At 43.7% G+C, this 21,239-nt stretch overlaps 1 protein-coding gene across 10 annotated transcripts in view; it reads left to right on the top strand.

Annotated features, from left to right (window-relative positions):
• Positions 1 to 21,239, top strand: part of CTNND1 (catenin delta 1) — a 57,919-nt gene that overhangs the window by 11,700 nt on the left and 24,980 nt on the right. For 4 of the 10 annotated variants that reach the window (XM_007998073.3, XM_037999289.2, XM_073016119.1 and 1 more), the window contains exons 2-4: positions 15,619 to 15,737; positions 18,087 to 18,375; positions 20,697 to 20,768. In XM_007998073.3, coding sequence (XP_007996264.1) covers positions 18,181 to 18,375; positions 20,697 to 20,768 — 267 coding nt within the window. In that variant the 5' untranslated portion in view covers positions 15,619 to 15,737; positions 18,087 to 18,180. Of the gene's footprint in view, positions 1 to 12,424; positions 12,443 to 15,618; positions 15,738 to 18,086; positions 18,376 to 20,696; positions 20,769 to 21,239 lie in introns of those variants that run through there. The other 6 variants (XM_007998082.3, XM_073016126.1, XM_007998136.3 and 3 more) reach the window with 4 other exon arrangements.

Below are 21,239 nucleotides of genomic sequence, written 5' to 3'. Positions count from 1 at the left end.
CTACAGGCGCCTGCCACCACGCCCGGCTAGTTTTTTTGTATTTTTAGTAGAGACGGGGTTTCACCGTGTTAGCCAGGATGGTCTCGATCTCCTGACCTTGTGATCCGCCCGCCTCGGCCTCCCAAAGTGCTGGGATTACAGGCGTGAGCCACCGCGCCCGGCCTTTTTTTTTTTTTTTAAATTAAAAAAATTTTTTTGGCCAGGTGCAGTGGCTTACATTTGTAATCCCAGCACTTTGGGAGGCTGAGGTGGGCGGATCACTTGAGGTCAGGAGTTAGAGACCAGCCTGGCCAACATAGCTAAACCTCGTCTCTACTAAAAACAATATAAAAATTAGCCAGGCGTGGTGGTGCGTACTTGTAGTTCCATCTACTCAGGAGGCCAAGGCAGGAAAATGGTTTGAACCCTGGAGGTGGGGGTTGCATTGAGATTGCACCATTGCATTCCAGCCTGGGCGACAGAGTGAGACTCCGTCTCAAAAAAAAAAAACACAAAAGAAAACAAAACTTTTTTTGGCTTTGTTTTTTGTTTTAAATGTACCTTTGTTGTTTGACTTTGGGATCTGGGAGAGAGTATGTCTTTTAATGCCATTCTTGTTTCCTGAGTCTTCAGTGACACACTTTTACCTGTAGGAATGTTTCACTTTTTAGTTCTTTTAAAGACCTTTTGTTACTGGCTTGCTCTTACTCAAACCAGAAGTTAAAGTGGCTTGCATAAGTGTCAGAGGTAACCACTTGAATCCAGAGTTTCTGGTTCTTTCTCTTTTGTCAAGTGGTTTAGAATTATCTAGGATCTTTAATGGTAGATTTAAGACTTTGGAGTTCTTTTGGGATAGAATGTGGAAACCAGCCTTTGAAAATTTGGCATAGCTCTCTGTTCCCTGAAGGCCATCTAAGATGTTTTAAACTTAATTGGGTTCTCCAATCTGCAGTGTACAGAGGGATATCATACATTGTAGCAACTCAGGATTCCAGAGAAGATGGTGCTGGCCAGTTAGACAGTTCTTCCTTCTAGGTTCTGAGTCTGCAGTACAGGAGTTAGGACTGTGCCATTGCAGCCATCCCTATATTTAGATTCATGCTTTCAAAGAGCCTCTAATCTAGACTGAATAATGATGTGAACTGTCTGGTGAGCAGTAAAACTGGCCCAAATAATGTATTTTATAACCAGTGCCATTTTAGCAAGAAGGTCAGTCGGTTGTTAGGGATAGGCCACTACAGTGGTTCACAACAGGCGTTAAGAGTCTATGAGGGTTTTTAAAATATTTATTTATTTATTTTTTTAGACGGAGTCTTACTCTGTTGCTCAGGCTGGAGTGCAGTGGCAGGATCTTGGCTCACTACAACCTCTGCCTCCCAGGTTCAAGTGATTCTCGTGCCTCAGCCTCCTGAGTAGCTGGGATTACAGGCGTGTGCCACCATACCTGTCTAATTTTTGTATTTTTAGTAGAGGTGGGGTTTTGCCATGTTGGCCAGGCTGGTCTCGAACTCCTGACCTCAGGTGATCTGCCTGCCTGAGCCTCCCAAAGTGCTGGGATTACAGGTGTGAGCCACACCGCGCCCAGCCTATGAGGGTTTTTTTTTCTTTTTTTTAAAAACATGAATTCCCAGACTTCCCTGTAGAAACTGACGTAGAGGGGGGATTTAATTTTTTTTCAAAAAACTCCCTAGGTGATTCTGATCATTCACGATTCAGGATCACAAAACCTGAATGTTTGAATTAAGCTACATGTATATGTTATTTCTCAGGTGGATGGTTATTTAGTTAGGGTGAAAAGTAGAGCCAGGCATGGTGGCTGGTGCCTTTGATCCCAGCTACTTAGGAAGCTAAAGAGGGAGGATCACTTAAGTCCAGGAGTTTGACACCAGCTTAGGCAATATAGGGCGACCCGTCTCAAAAAAAAAAAAAAAAAAAAGAGGTATAGAACATGGTTTATTGTAGTAGACATGACGAGAAAGTCATTAATTTGAAGTGAAGTGATTTACCTTTGTGTCCTGTATTGTTTTGGAATTAAAGATGTTACCTCTTGATTTGGGGGTTATGCTAACACTTAGCATGGTATGGAGGACTTGCCTGTTGGGAGGAAGAGAAACCCTTAGACTGTATCTGTGGTTTTAAATTGTGGAACAAATTCAGGAGAGGATGTTAGCATTGAAACTTAGCTGGACAATTTGTTTAAAACTGGACAGGAAGGGCCAATGTTACTTCCTGTCTGAAAAGGAAGTGCTGGCTTCCTTCCCTTCCTCCTTGGTTAACTCTGGCCAACTTGGAATATGGGTGGGGGAGGGGCTGGTCATGTTAGTAATCGTGTTACCACTAATGTTTGTGTATAGCCGCTTAAGGTTTACTCTTTTCCTCACTTGAAACACATGGATGGGTGCTGGGTGTACCCCTGTCTCCTTGTTCTTACATGGGAGCCCCGTACTAGGTTTGGATTTAGTCTGGGAAGCCTAATCTCTCCGATGTTACTTTTACATTCAACCTTATATACACCTCCCTTGTATTTTCTGACATTTGAAAATAGACCAAGGAGTTGATGGGAAGAAACTGAAACTCATTTGACACGGAGCGGGGTAAGTTGTGGAAAGGAGAACATAATTGGGCAGAGGGGAGTGGATGACAGAGGTTTCTTATTTTTGAATTGAGCCAAGAAAGCATTCCTTTAAGTGGGGCCAGTTGGCACTCCTACTGCTATTTTAGTCCAGGCTTCTCTTTCCTACTGACCAGTCAATTGTATTAAGTGTTTGATGTGAGTTTGAACTGAGGTCTCAGGAGGGGAGGGAGCGAGCGAGGGAGGGTGGTGATGGAAACAGCTGGTGCCTTCATCAAGCTATCTCAATTACTCTTCTTTTCAGAGTGTTTGGGGGTGGGGGTTGGTGGCACAGGAATTGGATGCGTGTTAGCAGAGTCTCAGCAACTCTTATGTAGTGGGTTTGAATTCTCAGGCACTCTTAATGCTATGTGGGATGTTGGCTAGTTGGAATGTAGCTAAACCTTTCCCAGTCACATTCTTTCTTCTGCCTCCCCTCCCTGTAATTCTTTCAGTGTTGGGCCTGCTTTGGAGAGAGAGGGGTGTGGGAAGTTAGACAACAAAACAGATTCATCCTTCCTACCCGCTGAGTATTCAGCTTACGTCTTGGGCCCTCCAGAGGCTCTCTTCGTATCCATTCATTATTCCTTTAGTTGGGGTTTCTAAATATGTCTGCAAAGAGCCTGAATACAATTAGAATTGGGACCTCTGGTGAAGTTAAGTTGAATTGTAATTGGTTGGCTATACTTGTCGTCTTCTCTCCCTCACACCCCAGGATTACTATATTTCTGAGTCAGCACTCCTTTTCTGTCTCACCTGCTCAATTTGATGCAGAGAACTTGCCAAGCATCCTTTTGGATTAGCAGCATTGATGTGGGTGTGTTCAGTTCTCTGCATGGGTGTGTCTTTTACAACTTTTTTTTTTGGTATCTCAGAAAACTCTCCTCTACTAAAAGCTACTATTTTTATCTGCTTTAGTATATCTACTTCACACTGTGGTACTTAATTAAGTCTGATTATTTGGCCTGGGCTATGCATGAGGAAGAATTGGGTAAGAATACTAACTGTCATAACTAATTGTTCAGTATTCTTGAGAGATAAAGGGAGTTAGTCTGATTCCATGCCAAGTAAGAGATTGTTAACTTTTTTGTGTGTATGCTTCAGTGATAGAGTTTGTAATGGCTGGGCTCTGCTGCTGAAGTTCCATAGTGTTGCTCAATATTCTTTTCTATCCCACCCTAGAATGGCTATTGTGTATATTACTGCCCTACCCTTGCCACCTGGTCATACCAGATCCAGATAAGGACTAAATCCTTTTTTTTTTTTTGGTCACCCAGGCTGGAGTGTAGTGGCATGATCTCAGCTCACTGCAACCTCTGCCTCCTAGGCTCAAGTGATTCCCCTGCCTTAGCCACCTGGAGTAGCTGGGATTACAGGTGTGCACCACCATGCCCAGCTAATTTTTTTATTTTTAGTAGAGATGGGGTTTCACTATGTTGGCCAGCCTGGTCTTGAACTCCTGACCTCCAGTGGTTTGCCTGCCTCAGCCTCCCAAAGTGCTGGGATTACAACAGGCTTGAGCCACCGTGCCTGGCCAAGGACTAAATCCTTCTAAGTTGTCTGTTTTAGACTTAGTTCTTTTGTATCATGTGCTGCTTTAGACGAGGGTTCGGCCCAGACTACTTCTAGCAGATCTAAGAAGATGAAAGAAATATAAGAAAAATAAAGGGAGAAGAAAAGATGAGAAGTGATAGCATACTACTAGTTAGTTCCTGGTATGGTCCTCTGGTTAGAGGACTCTGCTGAGCATCGTGCTATTTTTATGCAAAGGGAATTGAGCCCTTTGGGCAGAGGGTGTTGCTTCTTTGGATTTCAAGAATCTCTAGCTTATAGAGCTTAACCTCTGTCTTCGTTTTTGCTTCTGTGACTTAGGGCTAATTTCCAATGGGTTGTACAAGATAATAGAAAAGTCTATCATTTATCTAATTCTTGGAGTTAGTGGAGGACCCTTATTAGGAGAAGAGGCTTTCTTTTCTGACTAGGCTCCAAATTTACAGCCCCGACCCACTTCAGGGGGTTGTGAGCAGGAAAAGCTGATGTTGCTGTCTTGACCTCTTTGCTGCCAGTATTTGGCTTCTGTGCAATTCCTAGTGGTTGTCCTCTCATTCTCTAGGGAAATGGGGAACTTTGCTCCCAGCACCTGATTAAACTGCCTCTTTGTAGGGTGGAGTCCGCTGCCTTTGTTTGTTCTCTGTGGAGCCTGTCTTAGTAATCAACTCTATGCTTGTAGGGAAAAAGTTTGAAAGGCTGAAAACAGAGGTGGATAATAGGGAAGGTGAAGTTCCTAAAGTAGTTCTCCAAATGGGAATATTCCATTCACTGCATCCAGGTTGGTAATCAAATTGCCATAATGGGATGTGTCACATGTAGCTGAGCTGAATTAACAGCAGCAGTAGCTTTAAAATCCCTAATGCAGTGCCTCCAAAGTGAAGAAACTTGCCAAGTAGGAATCTTAAAAATTCCCTCACCCCCTCCAAACTCTTAGATCTACACACAGTATCTTTCTGCTGATTCTTGAAGGCCTGAGCTTTGTCCTACGTAGTGTTGGCTTGGGGCAGAGAGGAGGGTTGTTTTCCCTGAACATGATAAGGGGCTGAGCAGGGCAAAGTGGGGGCTCTGGCCCGTGATTGGTAGACAGGATGCCCTGGAATGCGGTTGGCCTGAAGCCCAGAATCCAGCACTTTGTATTTGTTTGTTTCTGGGAGACTGTGGTCTGGTGCTACTGTGACAGGAAGTGAGAAAGCTGGGAGTGGGGGAACAGAGAGGGTCGATGTCTTTGTGGTTCTCCTGTGAAATCTCTTTGTCCCTGGAGAGCAGCTCTGCTGCCGAGCTCTGCCGAGAAGAGAGCAGCCTTTGTGTGTCTAATGGGTCTCCGTGCATCTAGCTACTCCGAGGGATTAGGGAGTGTGAATTCTGACTGTGGCCTTTTGCGTTTTAGCACTTGAGTTATATAAATGGCCTCGATCTCTTAGCACTGGGAAGCTTACTGAGTTTTGTGTGTGCTGCTATTTTTTGTGGATCTCTAGGATTTAGTTAAGAAAGGAATTCTAGAAGGAAATAGACGTTAAGGAATGTTCATTTGCTGTGTATATTGCAGGTACCTTGTTGGGCTTAAAAGGGACAGAAAGAAACAGGTGATGCTGAGGTCCTTTACATTTTAGGTCTCATCCTTCCAATTGGCACCCTACTACATACAGATCAGGAGAAACCTACCTACTTAGTATTAAGAGTTACTAGCAATTCCCTAATGTTTGAACATGACTAGACTATGGTTGGTAGTTTCCTAGGATTTTTCTTCCCTATGTCTAGACTGAAATAGCACCTGCAATACCCTCTCTCTTCCTTCCCTCTTTTCTCCCTTGTTTTGTGTTTTCCCTGCCTTCCATTCCAGCTGTGAAACAGGCATCTTTTCTCACTTTGTGGATTGGGTGGCTGAGTCCTTAACTTTGAGCCAAGCTGGCTGGTTCCTGAGCACACACACAAACCCGCCTTTGATTGTCCAGGAGGACAGCTGCCCTAGAGGCAGATTGCTAACATACCACTAGAACAATCCTTCTTCTCTGTTCTTATGCTGGCTAGCACAATCTTTACTGCCTCTAGTTCCTTCTGTTTCCCACCCCAGCTCTGATCTTTGCTTTTGGCTTAGTGAGATGTCACATTAAAAATGAGAGTAGGGATATTTGTGATTGGATTTTTTTTCTTGTGGTAGGGTTGAGGGGGTGATCAGAGAATGTGACATGTAGCCAGCTTTCTAGAGCAGGCTTGCCAGTGGTAAGGTAGGTGATTTTTACAGAGTAGTGCCTCTTTTGTTCTTAGCACCTTTCCTCCCAAGTACTAGGTCCTTATAAAAGGGGAGATAAATCTGAGGTAGACTGCAAGCTACTCTTCCCAAATTGAGTAAGGTTTTGTTCTTTAAAGTGAAGGTAAGACCCAAAAGTCTAGCTGGTTCCATTCCACCTTCTCTTGCCTCCTTCCCCTCTCCGTAAAAAAATGTTAACTTTGGGTTAACTTCTCAATTGGAACTAGAATGTCATTTTTTAAAAAAAAATTTTTTGGAGACAGGGTCTTACTCTGTCACCCAGGCTGGAGTACAGTGGCACAATCTCGGCTGACTGCAGCCTAGAATCCCCAGGCTCAAGTGATTCTCCCACCTCAGCCTCCCGAGTAACTGGAACTACAGGCACGTGCCACTACACCCAGCTAATTTTTTTGTATTTTTGGTAGAGATGGTGTCTTGCCATTTTGCCCAGGCTGGTCTCGAACTCCTGAGCTCAAGCCGTCTGCCCGCTTCAGCCTCCCAAAGTGCTGGGATTACAGGCTTGAGCCACCTCGTCTGGCCTTAAGAATGACTTTTAACCACAGGAAGCATAGAAAATTCATACTCTTTCCACTTTATCAAGAAGGAACATGGACTTGGAATAAAATAGGAGTTTCCACTACTTACTCCTAGTTGGTGAACTTGGGCAAGATACTAAATACTTGTGATATACAGGTAGTATGCTTATTTATAAAAAGAGGCCATTACCTCAGCAGGTGTTGAAAGGATTATATGATAACTTCAAGGGGAAGAGCAATAATACACAACTTTTCTTCCCCTTCGAAGTAGGATTTTCTTCTTTCAGGTAAGGAGAAACATTTCCTCCTGCTATCTGTCCTAAAGCTGAGAAAGGACCTTAACACTTCTGATTGATTCATTTATAGATGACATGTTCTGTCTCCCTGTTGCTTGTCCCAAAAAGAAGACATACTCCAAACTTGATGAAAAGAGTGCCTTATTGGTCTTTTCGGATTTTGAGAAATTGGGACTGTAAATATGGCTCAATTACATGCTTCCACCTTTTCCAAGTTACTTTCAAATGATGGGCAAAGAGGTGGGGGAATGCCATAGATTGAAAGTCAGGAAGTTTGGTGAGAAGCTGCTATTTTGTTTGTTTGTTTGTTTCTTTCTTTTTTGAGACGGAGTTTCACTCTTGTTGCCCAGGCTGGAGTGCAATGGCGCAATCTCTGCTCACTGCAACCTCCTGGGTTCAAGCGATTCTCCTGCCTCAGCCTCCCGGGTAGCTAGGATTACAGGCACCCACCACCACGCCAGGCTAATTTTTGTATTTTCAGTAGAGACAGGGTTTCGCCATGTTGACCAGGCTAGTCTCAAACTCCTGACCTGGTGATCCGCCCGCCTCAGCCTCCCAAAGTGCTGGGATTACAGGCCTGAGCCACCGCGCCCGGCTGAGAAGCTGCTATTTAAAAAAGGAATGTGAGCTCAAACACTTGGGTGACCCCTAGTAAATTCTAAGGTTAAGCTTTTCCACGAATATATGTATTTTTTCCCTAGCCTAGGGTATGGAAGGGTATAAGGTGTCTTAGTTAATTTTAGGATTTCTCTCTTATGACATGAGACCTAAACAATACCTTTGCATTTCAATTAGGTTTTTTATTATTTTTCATAGTGTACCTGATCTTTCTCCTCTTGTAGGAAGGAGAAAGGCATTTGGCTTCTCCCCTTCCTTTAGTCTGACACCTTGCTCTGTTTTTTTGCCACTCCCTCTTATCTTTGTTTCCTTATCGGCCTCTCCCTAAAGCCCTGCTTTCTCCTTTTAAGGCTAGGTGAGGTGCCTTTGGCAAGGTTGCACAGGGATCCAGGTAAGTAACTCAGTCTCTTCTCAGGATAAGAGAAAACTCAATGTTAACTGTCCCAGTGGAGGGCCTTGGAGAGGCATGTGGATAATGGGGGAGGAGAAGGAGGCGGCCTGGCCTGAGAGATCAGGACTTGTTAGACCAGTCCTGTGTGTGCGTCATGCATGCTCCATAGAGAAGCAGGTTTTGTTTCTTTCTGTACCCTTTCAGTCCTGGGCCCCCTCACTAGCTGAGAGCCACACCCTTCCTTGGCTTTAAAGCCAGCCCAGCGCTAAGCCATTTTAGTATGTTATGGTTTAGGGGGGGTTCTCAGAATACTTGGGAGGGGTAAAGAGAAAGAGAAGAATGTTTTATTTGGTCTCAGAATTTAGGGGGTCATGATAGTGGAGGTGAATTTTTTTTTTAAGTTTCAGTAAAAACTTTGAATGTTGACAGGTAGCTTTGAGTAAGGATTATAAGACTAAAGGGAGTTTAAGGTACCCTGGTGATGTATAGAGGTTGTCAGCTCAAATTCCTTTTAACAAGGAGTATTAAAAAAAAGTTTATATCTTTGTTTTTTAAAAAATTCTTTTCTCTGACATTCCAATCAGAGAGAATGCATCCCTCTTTCCTAAGAGGAGGGTGGTTTGCCCAGAGCCTGCCTTAATTCATGAGAGAGATTCCTGGTGGACATCTAGTTTTTCCTCATGAAAATAAGACTTCTTTTGTCAGCCTTTTACTTTCTTTCTTTTAAAAGAAAATCCTTAACCAAATTAAATTTAACAGTGTTTAATTGAGCAAAGAACAATTCACGCATTGGGGAGCCTTCTGAGCCAGAGTAGGCTCAGGGACTCCAGCGCAGTCATGTGGTAGAAGATTTATGGACAGAAAAAGGAAAGTGATGAACAAAAAATGGAAGTGAGGTATGGAAACGGCTAAATTGGTTATGGCTCGGCCGGCAGTCGCTTTATTTGTTCATGGTTTGAACAGTTGGCCCCCCTTTGATTGGCCAAAACTCAGTGATTGGCACAAGAGTAGGTTACGGTCTATTTCTACCACCATTTAGGTTATAGTTCATTATGTACAGAGAAATCTTTAGGCCAAACTTAAAATATGTAAGGAGGCAGCTTTAGGCTAAACTTGATTTAACACTTCTAAATGGAGAAGTTGGGCCTAGCAGGAAGCAGATCCATGAGGAAGCATAGAAACAGTGATCACTAGGAGAAGGCCATATCCAGAATAATACAGGTTTTGTGACTTGAGTAGTGCTCAGTTGAGATTGTGAAGTGAGCACAGTCCTTTTAATCTTAATGCACATCAGCTTAAGGGACTTGGAATTAACAGAAGGTGAGTCTTCCCAGTGAAGTGAGAAATACTAGAACTGTTCTGACTGAGCATGAAGGTGGAACATGGCAGGGCATGGTGGCTCACACCTGTAATCCCAGCACTTTGGGTGGCTGAGGCTGGCAGATCACTTGAGGTCAGGAGTTCAAGACCAGCCTGGCCAACGTGGTGAAACTGTGTCTCTACTAAAAATACAAAAATTAGCCGGGCGTAGTGGCACATGCCTGTAGTCCCAGCTACTTGGAAGGCTGAGGCAGGAGAATCACTTGAACCTGGGAGGTGGAGGTTGCAGTGAGCCGAGATCACGGCATTGTACCTGGGCGACAGGGCAAGACTCCATCTCAAAAAAAAAAAAGGTGGAACATCAAGTGAAGGTAGGGTGGGGTACTTCGACTTTGGACTCTGGTACAAGCACTGATAAGAAGCCACAGAAAATCTTGACAAAATATATTTCTTTGATTTAGAAACAAAATGGCAATTTTCTTTGTTTGTGGTTGAACCGGAGTAATTTCTTCAAATTTGGGGTCAGGTGCCAGTTAAGGCAAATAAATGCCTTTTAGTTATCTGGAGGGCCCCTTTCTGGCTTGAATGTTATGTAATACAGTTCTGTAGTGTTACAGGTGCTATGTTTTGTTGATTTAGTATTCTGTAGTAGGAGGCTCGGTATGGTATTTATTTACTTATTTATTTTTGAGACAGGGTCGCCCAGGTGGCAATGTAGTGATTGTGGCTCACTGCGGTCTGGACCTCCTAGACTCAAGCAATACTCCCACCTCAGCCTCCTGAGTAGCTGGGACTGCAGTGTGCACCACCACGCCCAGCTAATTTTTGTAATTTTTTTGTAGAGGCGGGGTTTCGCCATGTTGCCCAGGCCGGTCTTTAAACTCCTGGGCTCAAGTGATCTGCCCACCTTGGCCTCCCAAAGTGCTGGGATTACAGGTGTGAGCCACTGCACCCAGCCCAATGTGCTTTTGAAAAAAGCCATTTGCAGTCCCTAGAATGGCTGGGCACAGTGGCGCATGCCAGCAATCCCTGCACTTTGGGAGGCCAAGGCGGGAGGATTGCTTGAGCCCACGAGTACATGCTGTAGTGAGCTGTGATCACACCACTGCACTCTAGTCAGGGCGACAAGAGCGAGACCCTGTCTCAAAAAAAAAAAAAAAAAATTTCCTAGAATGACATGGAAGTGGAGTTTTGCCTGTCATTGTTTTTAGAGGGAGACCGTAAATATGTGACATTCGTTTTGTTGTTGTTGTTGTTTTTGAGACAGAGTCTCACTCTGTCGTCCAGGCTGGAGTGCAGTGGCGCAATCTCGGCGCACTGAAACCTCTGCCTCCTGAGTTGAAGCGATACTCCTGCCTCAGCCTCCTGAGTAGCTGGGATTACAGGTGTGTGCCAACATGCCCGGCTAATTTTTTTGTATTTTAAGTAGAGATGGGGTTTCACCATGTTGACCAGGCTGGTTTTGAACTCCCAACCTCAAGTGATCCTCCCATCTTGGTCTCCTAAAGTCCTGTGATTGCAGGTATGTGCCGTGGTGCCTGGCCGTGACATTGGTTTTGATTTTATAATGAATAAATAGGAAGATAGGAGGAGAGTTGCCTTTGAGACTGGCTGCCGGAGACAAAATTATTTTTGCAAAAACCCAAAGATTGGTGAACTTTAGAGTTCACACAGGCTATGGTTTTATATATATTAGCTCATTAAAACTAAACCATGAAGAGTAATAAAAATGGAAGCTTACAGGGGTTATAACTTTTCCAAGGTCTCCTAGCTAGTTTTTGGAGGAGCCAGGACTTGGACTCCCAGTCCTTTGACCCCTAATCGGGAGTTTTATTTTGTTTTTCCCTCTAAAAGTGAATAATTCCTGTAGTTTTCAGGTCTGCTGCAAATGGAAGAGGGGAGCCTGGGGAGGCTGGTTTACAAACTTCAAAAACTACCAACCACACCCAAGCTCGAGTTCCTGTAGTAGTAACAATATTACTGGCTTTCTGTGCGTCAAGACATTTTTCTAAGCACTTTACATGAAACGCCTCATTTAATCTTTACAACCACCCTATGTATTTTTATTCCTCCATTTTACAGAAAAGAAAGCTGCAGTTTTGAGTGGTTGATACTTTGCCCAAAGTCATATAGCTAAAAGTGATAGAATTTTTTTTTTTTTTTTTTTTTTTTTTGAGACGGAGTCTAACTCTGTCGCCCAGGCTGGAGTGCAGTGGCCGGATCTCAGCTCGCTGCAAGCTCCGCCTCCTGGGTTTACGCCATTCTCCTGCCTCAGCCTCCCAAGTAGCTGGGACTACAGGCGCCCGCCACCTCGCCCGGCTAGTTTTTTGTATTTTTTAGTAGAGACGGGGTTTCACCGTGTTCGCCAGGATGGTCTCGATCTCCTGACCTCGTGATCCGCCCGTCTCGGCCTCCCAAAGTGCTGGGATTACAGGCTTGAGCCACCGTGCCCGGCCAAAGTGATAGATCTTATACTTAAACCCAGGCAGATAACAAAGCCTGTACGCTTAACCCCTTAAGAATCATAATTCCAATTTGTATTTCTTTAGCCAGTTTACAGTAGAAGAAATCATTCCAGGGACTGTGCTATTGGTAGGTGATTTTTTGTGGGGGTACTGAGTCTTGCTCTGTCACCCAGGCTGATGTGCAGTGGTATGATCTCGGCTCACTGCAACTTCCGCCTCCTGGGTTCAAGTGATTCTCCTGCCTCAGCCTCCTGTGTAGCTGGGATTACAGGTGCGCACCACCACGCCTGGCTAATTTTTGTATTTTTAGTAGAAGTGGGATTTCACCATGTTGGTCACGCTGGTCTCAAACCCCTGACCTTGTGATCTGCTCACCTCGGCCTCCCAAAGTGCTGGGATTACAGACATGAGCCACTGCGCCCAGCCGGTAAGTGATTTTTTTTTTTTTTAACCTCCTATCTGGTTAGCATTGTCTAGTTGTTTGGTCCTTCTGGGTATTTGATTTAATTTAACTTATTTTGGTTTGGAGTGCTTACAGAAGAGACTGAGTTTTTATCATTATCATTGCTTGGATGAAGGATCTTTACTATGGACTATGGACTCTAGATAATAGCAGGAATATCTTTCTAGTGTGGGTGGGATCCAGTAATGTAGGACTTACGGCTTATTAAGAGTAAAACTAGGTATTCTCAGAAAATCTAGTCTTAAGGGGAAATGACACGTTTCACTTTATGTCTCCTCAACCCCCTGACTTCAGGAATTCTTTTTTTTTTTTTTTTTTTTTTTTTGTGAAAGCAAATGTAATCTATTGAAATCTAAGTAAGTGGTAGCTGGCTGCGGTGGCTCATGCCTGTAATCCAGCACTATGGGAGGCTGAGGCAGGTGGATCTCGAGGTCAGGAGATCGAGACCATCCTGGCTGACACGGTGAAACCCCGTCTCCACTAAAAATACAACAAATTAGCCTGGCGTGGTGGCACGCGCCTGTAGTCCCAGCTACTCGGGAGGCTGAGGCAGCAGAATCGCCTGAACCTGGGAGGTGGAGGTTGCAGTGAGCTGAGATTGTGCCACAGCACTCCAGCCTGGGCCACTAAGCGAGACTTTCTCAAAAAAAAAAAAAAAAAAAAAGTAGGTGGCAAACCTGGAAAGGTATTGGGCTGGACTTGTAACTACGACTCCTGACTGTCTGCCAAAGTCAGCTGAAGGTTTGTAGTGTAATCTTCTTGATGCATATGGCATGGAGAAGAATCTTTTTTTCCTTAAGTCTCCAAATTATGAGACCATTTACTGTAGCCTGCCTAACAGCTTCATTCTTTCCCCACTCATACATTCTTTTTCCTTCTATTTTTTTTTCTCACTTATATGTAGATATTATGGGTAACTCTTGAGCCTAAAAAAAAACAAAGTAGAACCCTTTTCTTTCCCTGTTTTCCTGTGATAGTTAAGAAGAAAGCTCTCAAAGGTTGTAGAGGAGAGGCTCTGGACCATCCAGGTGGTACTGACTGCACTTCTATTTGGACTGGATACCATGGCATAGAAAGAGAAACAGGCTTTGGAATGGCATAGACCTGGGTTTAAATTCAAAATTTGCTATTAACTGTGAGACCTTGGGTAGTTTCTTCACCAATGAGTCTTATTTGCAGTAAAACTTCCTTAGGGTTGTTGTAAGGATTGCCAAGATAGTAAATGTAAAACATTCAGTAATCATTAGTTTGTTTCACATTCTCTTTCTCCAAGGTAATAAATTGTTAAGGCCTCAAATACAGAATCAAGAACTTATTATGACAGATGTGTAATGATGTGATGACTTCCAAGAACTAGAGCAGTGCCCTTTGTCCCAGAAACACTGGTATAGGTGGAACCTCCTAGTAAATAGATTAGGAGTAGGGAAACCAGCCCATTCACCCCTTAGAACCTAGTTATGTTTTTGATCCAGTTGATTTCATCTACTAGTTCACAAAATAGTTTGAGGCTGAGATGTACTGTGAAGTAATGTAATTGGAAGTGTTAAACCAACTTTTGAAACAACTTAATACCTGACATTTGTATATAATGTTGTCTCACCTGATCCTCACAACTCTGAGTTAGACCGGGCTAATTTCCTAACTCCTGGGAAGCAGCAATTTTGTTTTTCTTTTTCCCCAATTTGGTTCCTGGAAACAGGGTAAATGGATTTGGCATCTTACAAGTGAGAACATGACAGGGTTTACTGCCATTGTTGGGTAGTAGTAAAGCCAGAACTGGGACCAGTCTTCTGAATTGTGTTCTATCTCATATGGCCTCTGCTTCTGCCCTCTTTCAGGTAGAATATCTCCCCATGCTTTTAGACCTAGGAATCTGATCTTTTTTTGTTTAATTGTGCTGTCTTCTTTTCCAAATTAGAGCCAGGTGGTCAGCTTTAAGAAGATGGTGGAAGCTAATGTTTCTCCAGATACTGCTTTCTGACCTAGAACCCTGAGCATTTTTCCTATCTCCCTTCCTAACCTTCTTCACTGAATTTAAGTTGCAGGGCCATTTATGGCCATCTGTACACTTTCTCTTTGCAGCAGGGAATGTCACTGTATCCCCCATGGTAGCAGTAATTTGGGCTTTTATTAGCAAAGAAGATTATAGGGTGGATGCTGCTGGAGTGGTAATTGCACTTCAGACCCTGTTGAAATTCAGTAACTGGAAGAGTCTCTTTTTGAGCTCAGAGTCCTCTTGGTGTGGAAGGTTCATAGGTCATTGTACATAGTGGATAAGGGCAAGTACTTAAGAAATGGAGATGAAAGGGGAGCATCTTTTTTTTTTTTTTAAATAAGGGTACTTATTCAAGAAAGACCTTTGGGTGGCCTACTGGAATGTAGGTTGGGAATATGAGAAAGTGGCAATGGGTTTTAGACTAAAAGGAAGAAGAGTTGATAAGTGATTATGGGAACTCCAAGCTGGGGTAGGAGGAATTTAGGGAAGGGCGACCACGTTCTTTAAACTTAGGGACTGGATTGATTCAGGAGTTTATTGGGCACTTATTAATCAGTTCCTTTGGGTACTCTTGCTTGCTGACTTCTGCATACACTCTAAGGCAAACAGGACCAAGCATTTGTGCTTGGTGGGGCTCTGGGGAGCGTGGGAAAGGGAACTGAAGCAAAAGGCTCAGCCTAGGCTAGTTCCCACATGTCTTCCCCACACAACTTTTGCATTGGTTTCTCAATGTCTTTGTGGGCATGCTGGGACTGGGCTTTGAGGTTTCTGCCTTACGGGTGGGAAGGGAGGGGGAAGGGCATTCCAACAGCAGTTTTTTTCTTTTTCCCCAATTTGGTTGCTGGAAACAGGGTAAATGGATTTTTATGCATATTATAACCTGGTCTGGTTATATATGGAAATACAAGTAGAGGAACTCACACGACAGTAGAATCCAGGTTTTAATGAAAACAACATCCAAGGCCTAGGTATCTGAACACAGCAAGGTCTAAAGGGCACTTGTCTGTCACATTAAGCAATTCCAAGTCATATTTTAAATTACTTCCTTTCATTCCTAATGTTGCCCCTTGCTCTTCTTGTTTCTATGTATTGGGTATATTTTATTTTCCTCTCATTCCCATTTTTCCTTCAAATATTTCTACAGCTCTCTCCTTCCTGCTTCCTCCTTGCTGTGGTGGCTGGGATGCTTCTTCCATGATTTTTTGAATCTAGACTGGGCTGTTCTCTGTGTTAAACCAATCAGTTGCGACCTTCTCTTAACAGGTGTGTATGGAAATATGTTTATTAAGAATGAAAAATATTTTTAAGAAATATGTATTTTTATTCCTCTCATGTCATAGCAGAAAAAAACCTTTTTAAATACCTTTTTTCTTTATGGGTTGGTGAGAGGGTGGGAATTGGGGAGAATATTTATTTCAAAACCTGTCTTTCAACATTGTATATTTTGGACTGGCATAAAGTCTCTCATGCTATAAGAGAGAAAAAAACCCATTGAGTCCAACAGAGTATCACTAATGCCAGTTAAACCTCCTGTTTATATAATGGTATGGAGAACTCTTCATTTCTATATAGCTATATTTTATTGTATAGATAGCACACATAGACCCTTAGATACTTGGATATTTATCCTTAGTTGGAACAAATAAAGGGGTAAAAATATAGTCTATTTAGAACAAGGGTGTCCAATCTTTTGGTTTCCCTGGGCCACACTGAAAGAAGAATTGTCTTGGGCCATACATAATGTACACTAAGAATAGCCAGTGAGCTAAAAAAAAAAAAAATCTCATAATGTTTTAAGAAAGTTTGCAAATTTGCGTTGGGCCGCATTCAAAGCTGTCCTGGGCTGCGTGTGTCCCGCAGGCTGTGGGTTGGACAAGCTTGAGTTAGAGCTTTCTGCAGGATTACAGAGATGTAGGAACTTCAGCCATTGGCTTGTGGAGGTTAGGATATGAACTACTGTGAGGTGCACTTTCAGAGGTTGAGGCTAATACTTCTCTTCCTACTTCCCAAGGAGGTGAAGTTTCCTTAAGACAGTGCTTTTTTACACAGAGTTTTTTGTGGTTCTATTACTCTGTTGTCTCCATTAGTCAAGGAACACATTTTGCCGCCAATATTATATTTAACAAACTATAGTAGTATAGTTTTGGAAAGTAGAAAGGCCCTTTTATGAATGTATTATTATATTTTTGGAGGCAGAGTCTTGCTCTGTTGCCCAGCTTGGAGTGCAGTGGTGCCATCTCGACTCACTGCAACCTCCGTCTCCTGGGTTCACACAATTCTCATGCCTCAGCTGGGATTACAAGTGCCTACCACCATGCCTGGCTAATTTTTGTATTTTTAGTAGAGATAAGGTTTCCCCATGTTGGCCAGGCTGGTCTTGACCAAGTGAACCTGACTTCAAGTGATCTACCCACCTTGGCCTCTTAAAGTGCTGGGATTACAGGTGTGAGCCACCGCGCCCAGCCTACTTTGATTTCTTTTTTTTTTTTTTTTTTTTCCTCGAGACGGAGTCTTGCACTGTGTTCCCGGCTGGAGTGCAATGGCGCTATCTTGGCTCACTGCAACCTCTGCCTCCCGGATTCACGCTATTCTCCTGTCTCAGTCTCCGGGAGTTGATGGGATTATAGGCGTACACTACACCCGGCTAATTTTTTTTTTTTTTTTTTTTTGAGACAGAGTCTTGCTCTGTCACCCAGGCTGGAGTGTAGTAGCGCTATCTCAGCTCACTGTAAGTTCCACCTCCCGGGTTCACGCCATTCTCCTGTCTCAGCCTCCCAAGTATCTGGGACTACAGGCTCCCGCCACCACGCCTGGCTAATTTTTTGTATTTTTAGTAGAGACAGGGTTTCACCGTGTTAGCCAGGATGGTCTCGATCTGCTGACCTCGTGATCCACCCGCCTCGGCCTCCCAAAGTGCTGGAATTGCATGAGCCGCCGTGCCCGGCCTTTTTTTGTATTTTTTCAGTAGAGATGGGTTTCACTATGTTGGCCAGACTGGTCTCGAACTTCTGACCTCGTGATCCGCCTGCCTCGGCTTCCCAAAGTGCTGGGATTACAGGCGTGAGCCATAGCGCCTGGCCTTTTCATTTCTTAATTGGCATTTTAGTTTAGCATAGTAATTTTTTTTTTTTTTTTTAATTTGCTGCCACTTCAGCAGTTTTAGTGTTAGATGTGGGAGAGGTTAAGTAAGATCTATATTGCCCTATTATCTTTAAAAGTGGCTTGTCCCTGCAGGATAGTGAATGCTTGTCTGTACCATGGAGTTACACATTTCACTGAGTTGATACCAGCAGATTTTTTTCAGGGAAAAATAATCCAATCACATAACTACAGCACCTCACCACATTCTCCCTCTCCTAACAGTGTAGAGACTTAGATTTAATTGCACCGTTCCTTTCAGTAGTTATTTCCGGTGGGATGTTGAAGACAGCATAGTGGGCAAAGGATTCCGCTTGAACAGACACTGGTGATGGGCTCCCAGGCTTGGTGGTGGCTTGCTTTCTGCACTGCAGTAAAACCACGAGAGGGCATCTTTGGCTCTGGGATTAATAATTCATCTGTCTTCTCTGACCTGTGACCTTTTCTCTCCTTTCTCTTACCCTTTCCCGGTAGTGTGAAGTGAGGGGGTCTCTCTCCCTCCTTCTCCTTCCTCTGTGATTCACCTTCCTTTTTACCCTGCCCTGCGGCGGCTCCGCCCCTTACCTTCATGGACGACTCAGAGGTGGAGTCGACCGCCAGCATCTTGGCCTCTGTGAAGGAACAAGAGGCCCAGTTTGAGAAGCTGACCCGGGCGCTGGAGGAGGAACGGCGCCACGTCTCGGCGCAGCTGGAACGCGTCCGGGTCTCACCACAAGATGCCAACCCACTCATGGCCAACGGCACACTCACCCGCCGGCATCAGGTAACCCCTCTCTCCATCAGACGTGCAGGTAGGACTTTGGCATGATCACAGAGAGGCTATGGTCCTTTTTGGGAAGCTACTCTCCTTTTGGTGATGGGCTATCCAGTGCCCGTTCTTCCAGGGATTTTTTTCCAGAGGTGTTAAATGCTGACAAGGAATATTGCTGCTGGACTGAGTTGGGTGGAGTTACTATCTCTAGAAGCATCCATCTGACTTCTGTTTTGCTGGAGTAGGTTTTTTGGGGTGGGCTACAATTCAAGTAATGGTAGATAGTGTAGTTTGCAGCTGTACTCAAGTTACTTTTCTGATTTTTTTTTCCTTGGTGTCAAAAAATCAGGAAAGTAAATGCCTACGTAGTGGTTGGGCATCTTGTGCGCTCAGCTCTAGTTCAGTCTCCCTGAGGGAACAGTCTGTACCCAGGTGTGGCAGTATCCATAAATTGTGTACTCCTGCTCTATATTGTCCTTGTGTGCTCTTTTTGTTGGCTGTGTAAATCATGTGTTGGAGGAAGGGGTCATTGTTAATTCTGTTGGTTAGAGTTGGAGAGGGAGTATCATGCTGCTGTTTAACCCAAATAACCACAGGAGCCAGTGGTCTCTGGGTTGGCTGACTCTGTGATGTGACTTGGGAGAGCTGGTGTTAGGAATAAGAAGTATTTTATGTTTCCTCTGGTTTTTCTAGTCTGACTTTGCTGTGATGTAATCTGTCTGAGGTTTTGTCTGTCTTCCTGTGTGTGTGTATGTGCATGTGTGTGTGTGGTAGGCATTGCCTGATAGATTGCATCTTACGAGAGATTTCTGGGTGGGAACCAGAACAGTGCTCATGCCCTTATAGTCCTTTTCATTGAGTAATAATTTATTTATTTATTTATGACAGAGTCTCACTCTGTCTCCAGGCTGGAGTGCAGTGGTGCAATCTTGGCTCACTGCATCCTCCGCCTCCCGGGTTCAAGCGTTCCTCCTCCCTCAACCTCCCGAGTAGCTGGGACTACAGGCACGTGCCACCACACCCAGCCAATTTTTGTATTTTTAGTACAAATGGCGTTTCACCATGTTGGCCAGGATGGTCTCCATCTCTTGACCTTGTGATCCGCCTGCCTTGGCCTCCCAAAGTGCTGGGATTACAGGCGTGAGCTACCGCACTGGCCGGGTAATTTTTTTTTTTTTTTTTTAAGATAGAGAAAGTCCCTCATACTGAGGAACCTTGCAAAAAGAGCAGAATTCCAATTGGAGGATCAAGGAATCTGAGGGAGGCAGCATGCTTGCAGTGTTCCTGGGATTTTTACAGAAACTACAATAGAAAGTTAGGTATGAAATTATATTGAAAGAGGAAAGCGGGACTGCTCAGGTTTGGAGGTCATGGGGAATTCCAGGATTCAGTATGTGGTTTCTCTCTTATTTTTAACTTCTGCTTAGCAGTAAAACCACACCCTTCCTTCTTCCTGAAAGTAATGTTTAACTTCCTCTCCCTGCAGCATTACACTCTATGTAATGGGAGTGGGGTGGAGGAAGAGTCTCCCAAAGTGGTTGGATCTCACTGTTCTACTGGAAGAGGAGCAGGCAAATACATTTTTATGTGGTATAAAGATTATTCCCTGCTGCATAAGACAGAGCAACTTCTGGATGACATTTTGGAATGTATTCTGTGGCTCTAATAATTGTTGGTAAAGATGCTGAGCCTTCTCTTTTCTTGAGAGGAGGTGGGGTGCTTGTTTTTATACTTGGAAAGGGAGACGCGTATCTCTTGCTTTTTTCTTTAATTAAATTTCTATTTTTTACATTAGGACATGATAGCCATCTTGCTTCTTTCTTTAAAAAGCTGCCGGGAATGGGAGTTTCCAGTGGTAGTACTGCATGAAGATTCATGAGACTATAAAGCTCTTTGGAAACTCCCCAACTTAGCCCTTCCAACTTTCCTTACATTTTTATGGCTTTCCAAAAAGGTTGCATGTAGGGGAAATTATCTAGGTCTGTGCTGTTTATTCAGCGTATAGTTTTTGAGCACCTGTTATGTGCAGGCACTGCTCAAGGCACTAGGGAATATATCACTAAACTAATCCCAAAAACCCTCTGCCCTCATGGAGCTTACGTTCTTATGTTCCAGAGACCCTGTCTGCCAGAGTTCCAGGCCTGATTTTCAATTTTGAGGAAAGCACTAAGACTAAAGAGTGATATGGTTCTTTTATGAGTACTGACACAAGGACTCCAGGCCACACATATCTTCTTGAAAGCCCTCTTTCTGTTTGAAAAAAAGATCATTTGTGTTTGGTAGAGCAAAAGAAGGCCACAAAATGAATTGTCTTCTTGTGGACTGTGTTTCAGAACGGCCGGTTTGTGGGCGATGCTGACCTTGAGAGACAGAAATTTTCAGATTTGAAACTCAACGGACCCCAGGTAATTCTTTGGCTCAAGATGTGGGTTGCTTCATTCGTATTTTCTTATTCCCCCAGCCTATAAGAGCATATTTGTGTCTTGTAAAGTGCCTGGCACATTGTACACACTCGTTGATTAGTTTCTTTCATTTACGAAAACAAAGAAGTGGAGCTCCAAAGTATATAATGTAGTTTTGTTTTGAAGTGAATTTTAATGACCATTGATCTTTATGACTATTCCCTTTCCCCACTGCCATCCCATTTGATCCCTAAGTACTGCGTTTCTTTTGTAGAGACAGTAGGCTTCTACTCTGCAGCAGAAAACGCTACCTAAAATCTGGCTGGTCTTGAGCCTTTTAGATAGTATCTGAAGAGTAACATAAAGCCAGTCAAAAGATGGCTCTTACTGGGATTTTCAGGTTTGTCTTAAAAGTTCTTTATTTTTGGCCAGCTACGGTGGCTTACGCCTGTAATCCCAGCACTTTGGGAGGCT

Source organism: Chlorocebus sabaeus, chromosome 1, assembly GCF_047675955.1.
Source record: "Chlorocebus sabaeus isolate Y175 chromosome 1, mChlSab1.0.hap1, whole genome shotgun sequence".
NCBI classification, from domain to species: domain Eukaryota; kingdom Metazoa; phylum Chordata; class Mammalia; order Primates; family Cercopithecidae; genus Chlorocebus; species Chlorocebus sabaeus.
The sequence above is the reverse complement of the archived record's forward strand: the minus strand, read 5'-3'. Positions and strand labels throughout refer to the sequence as shown.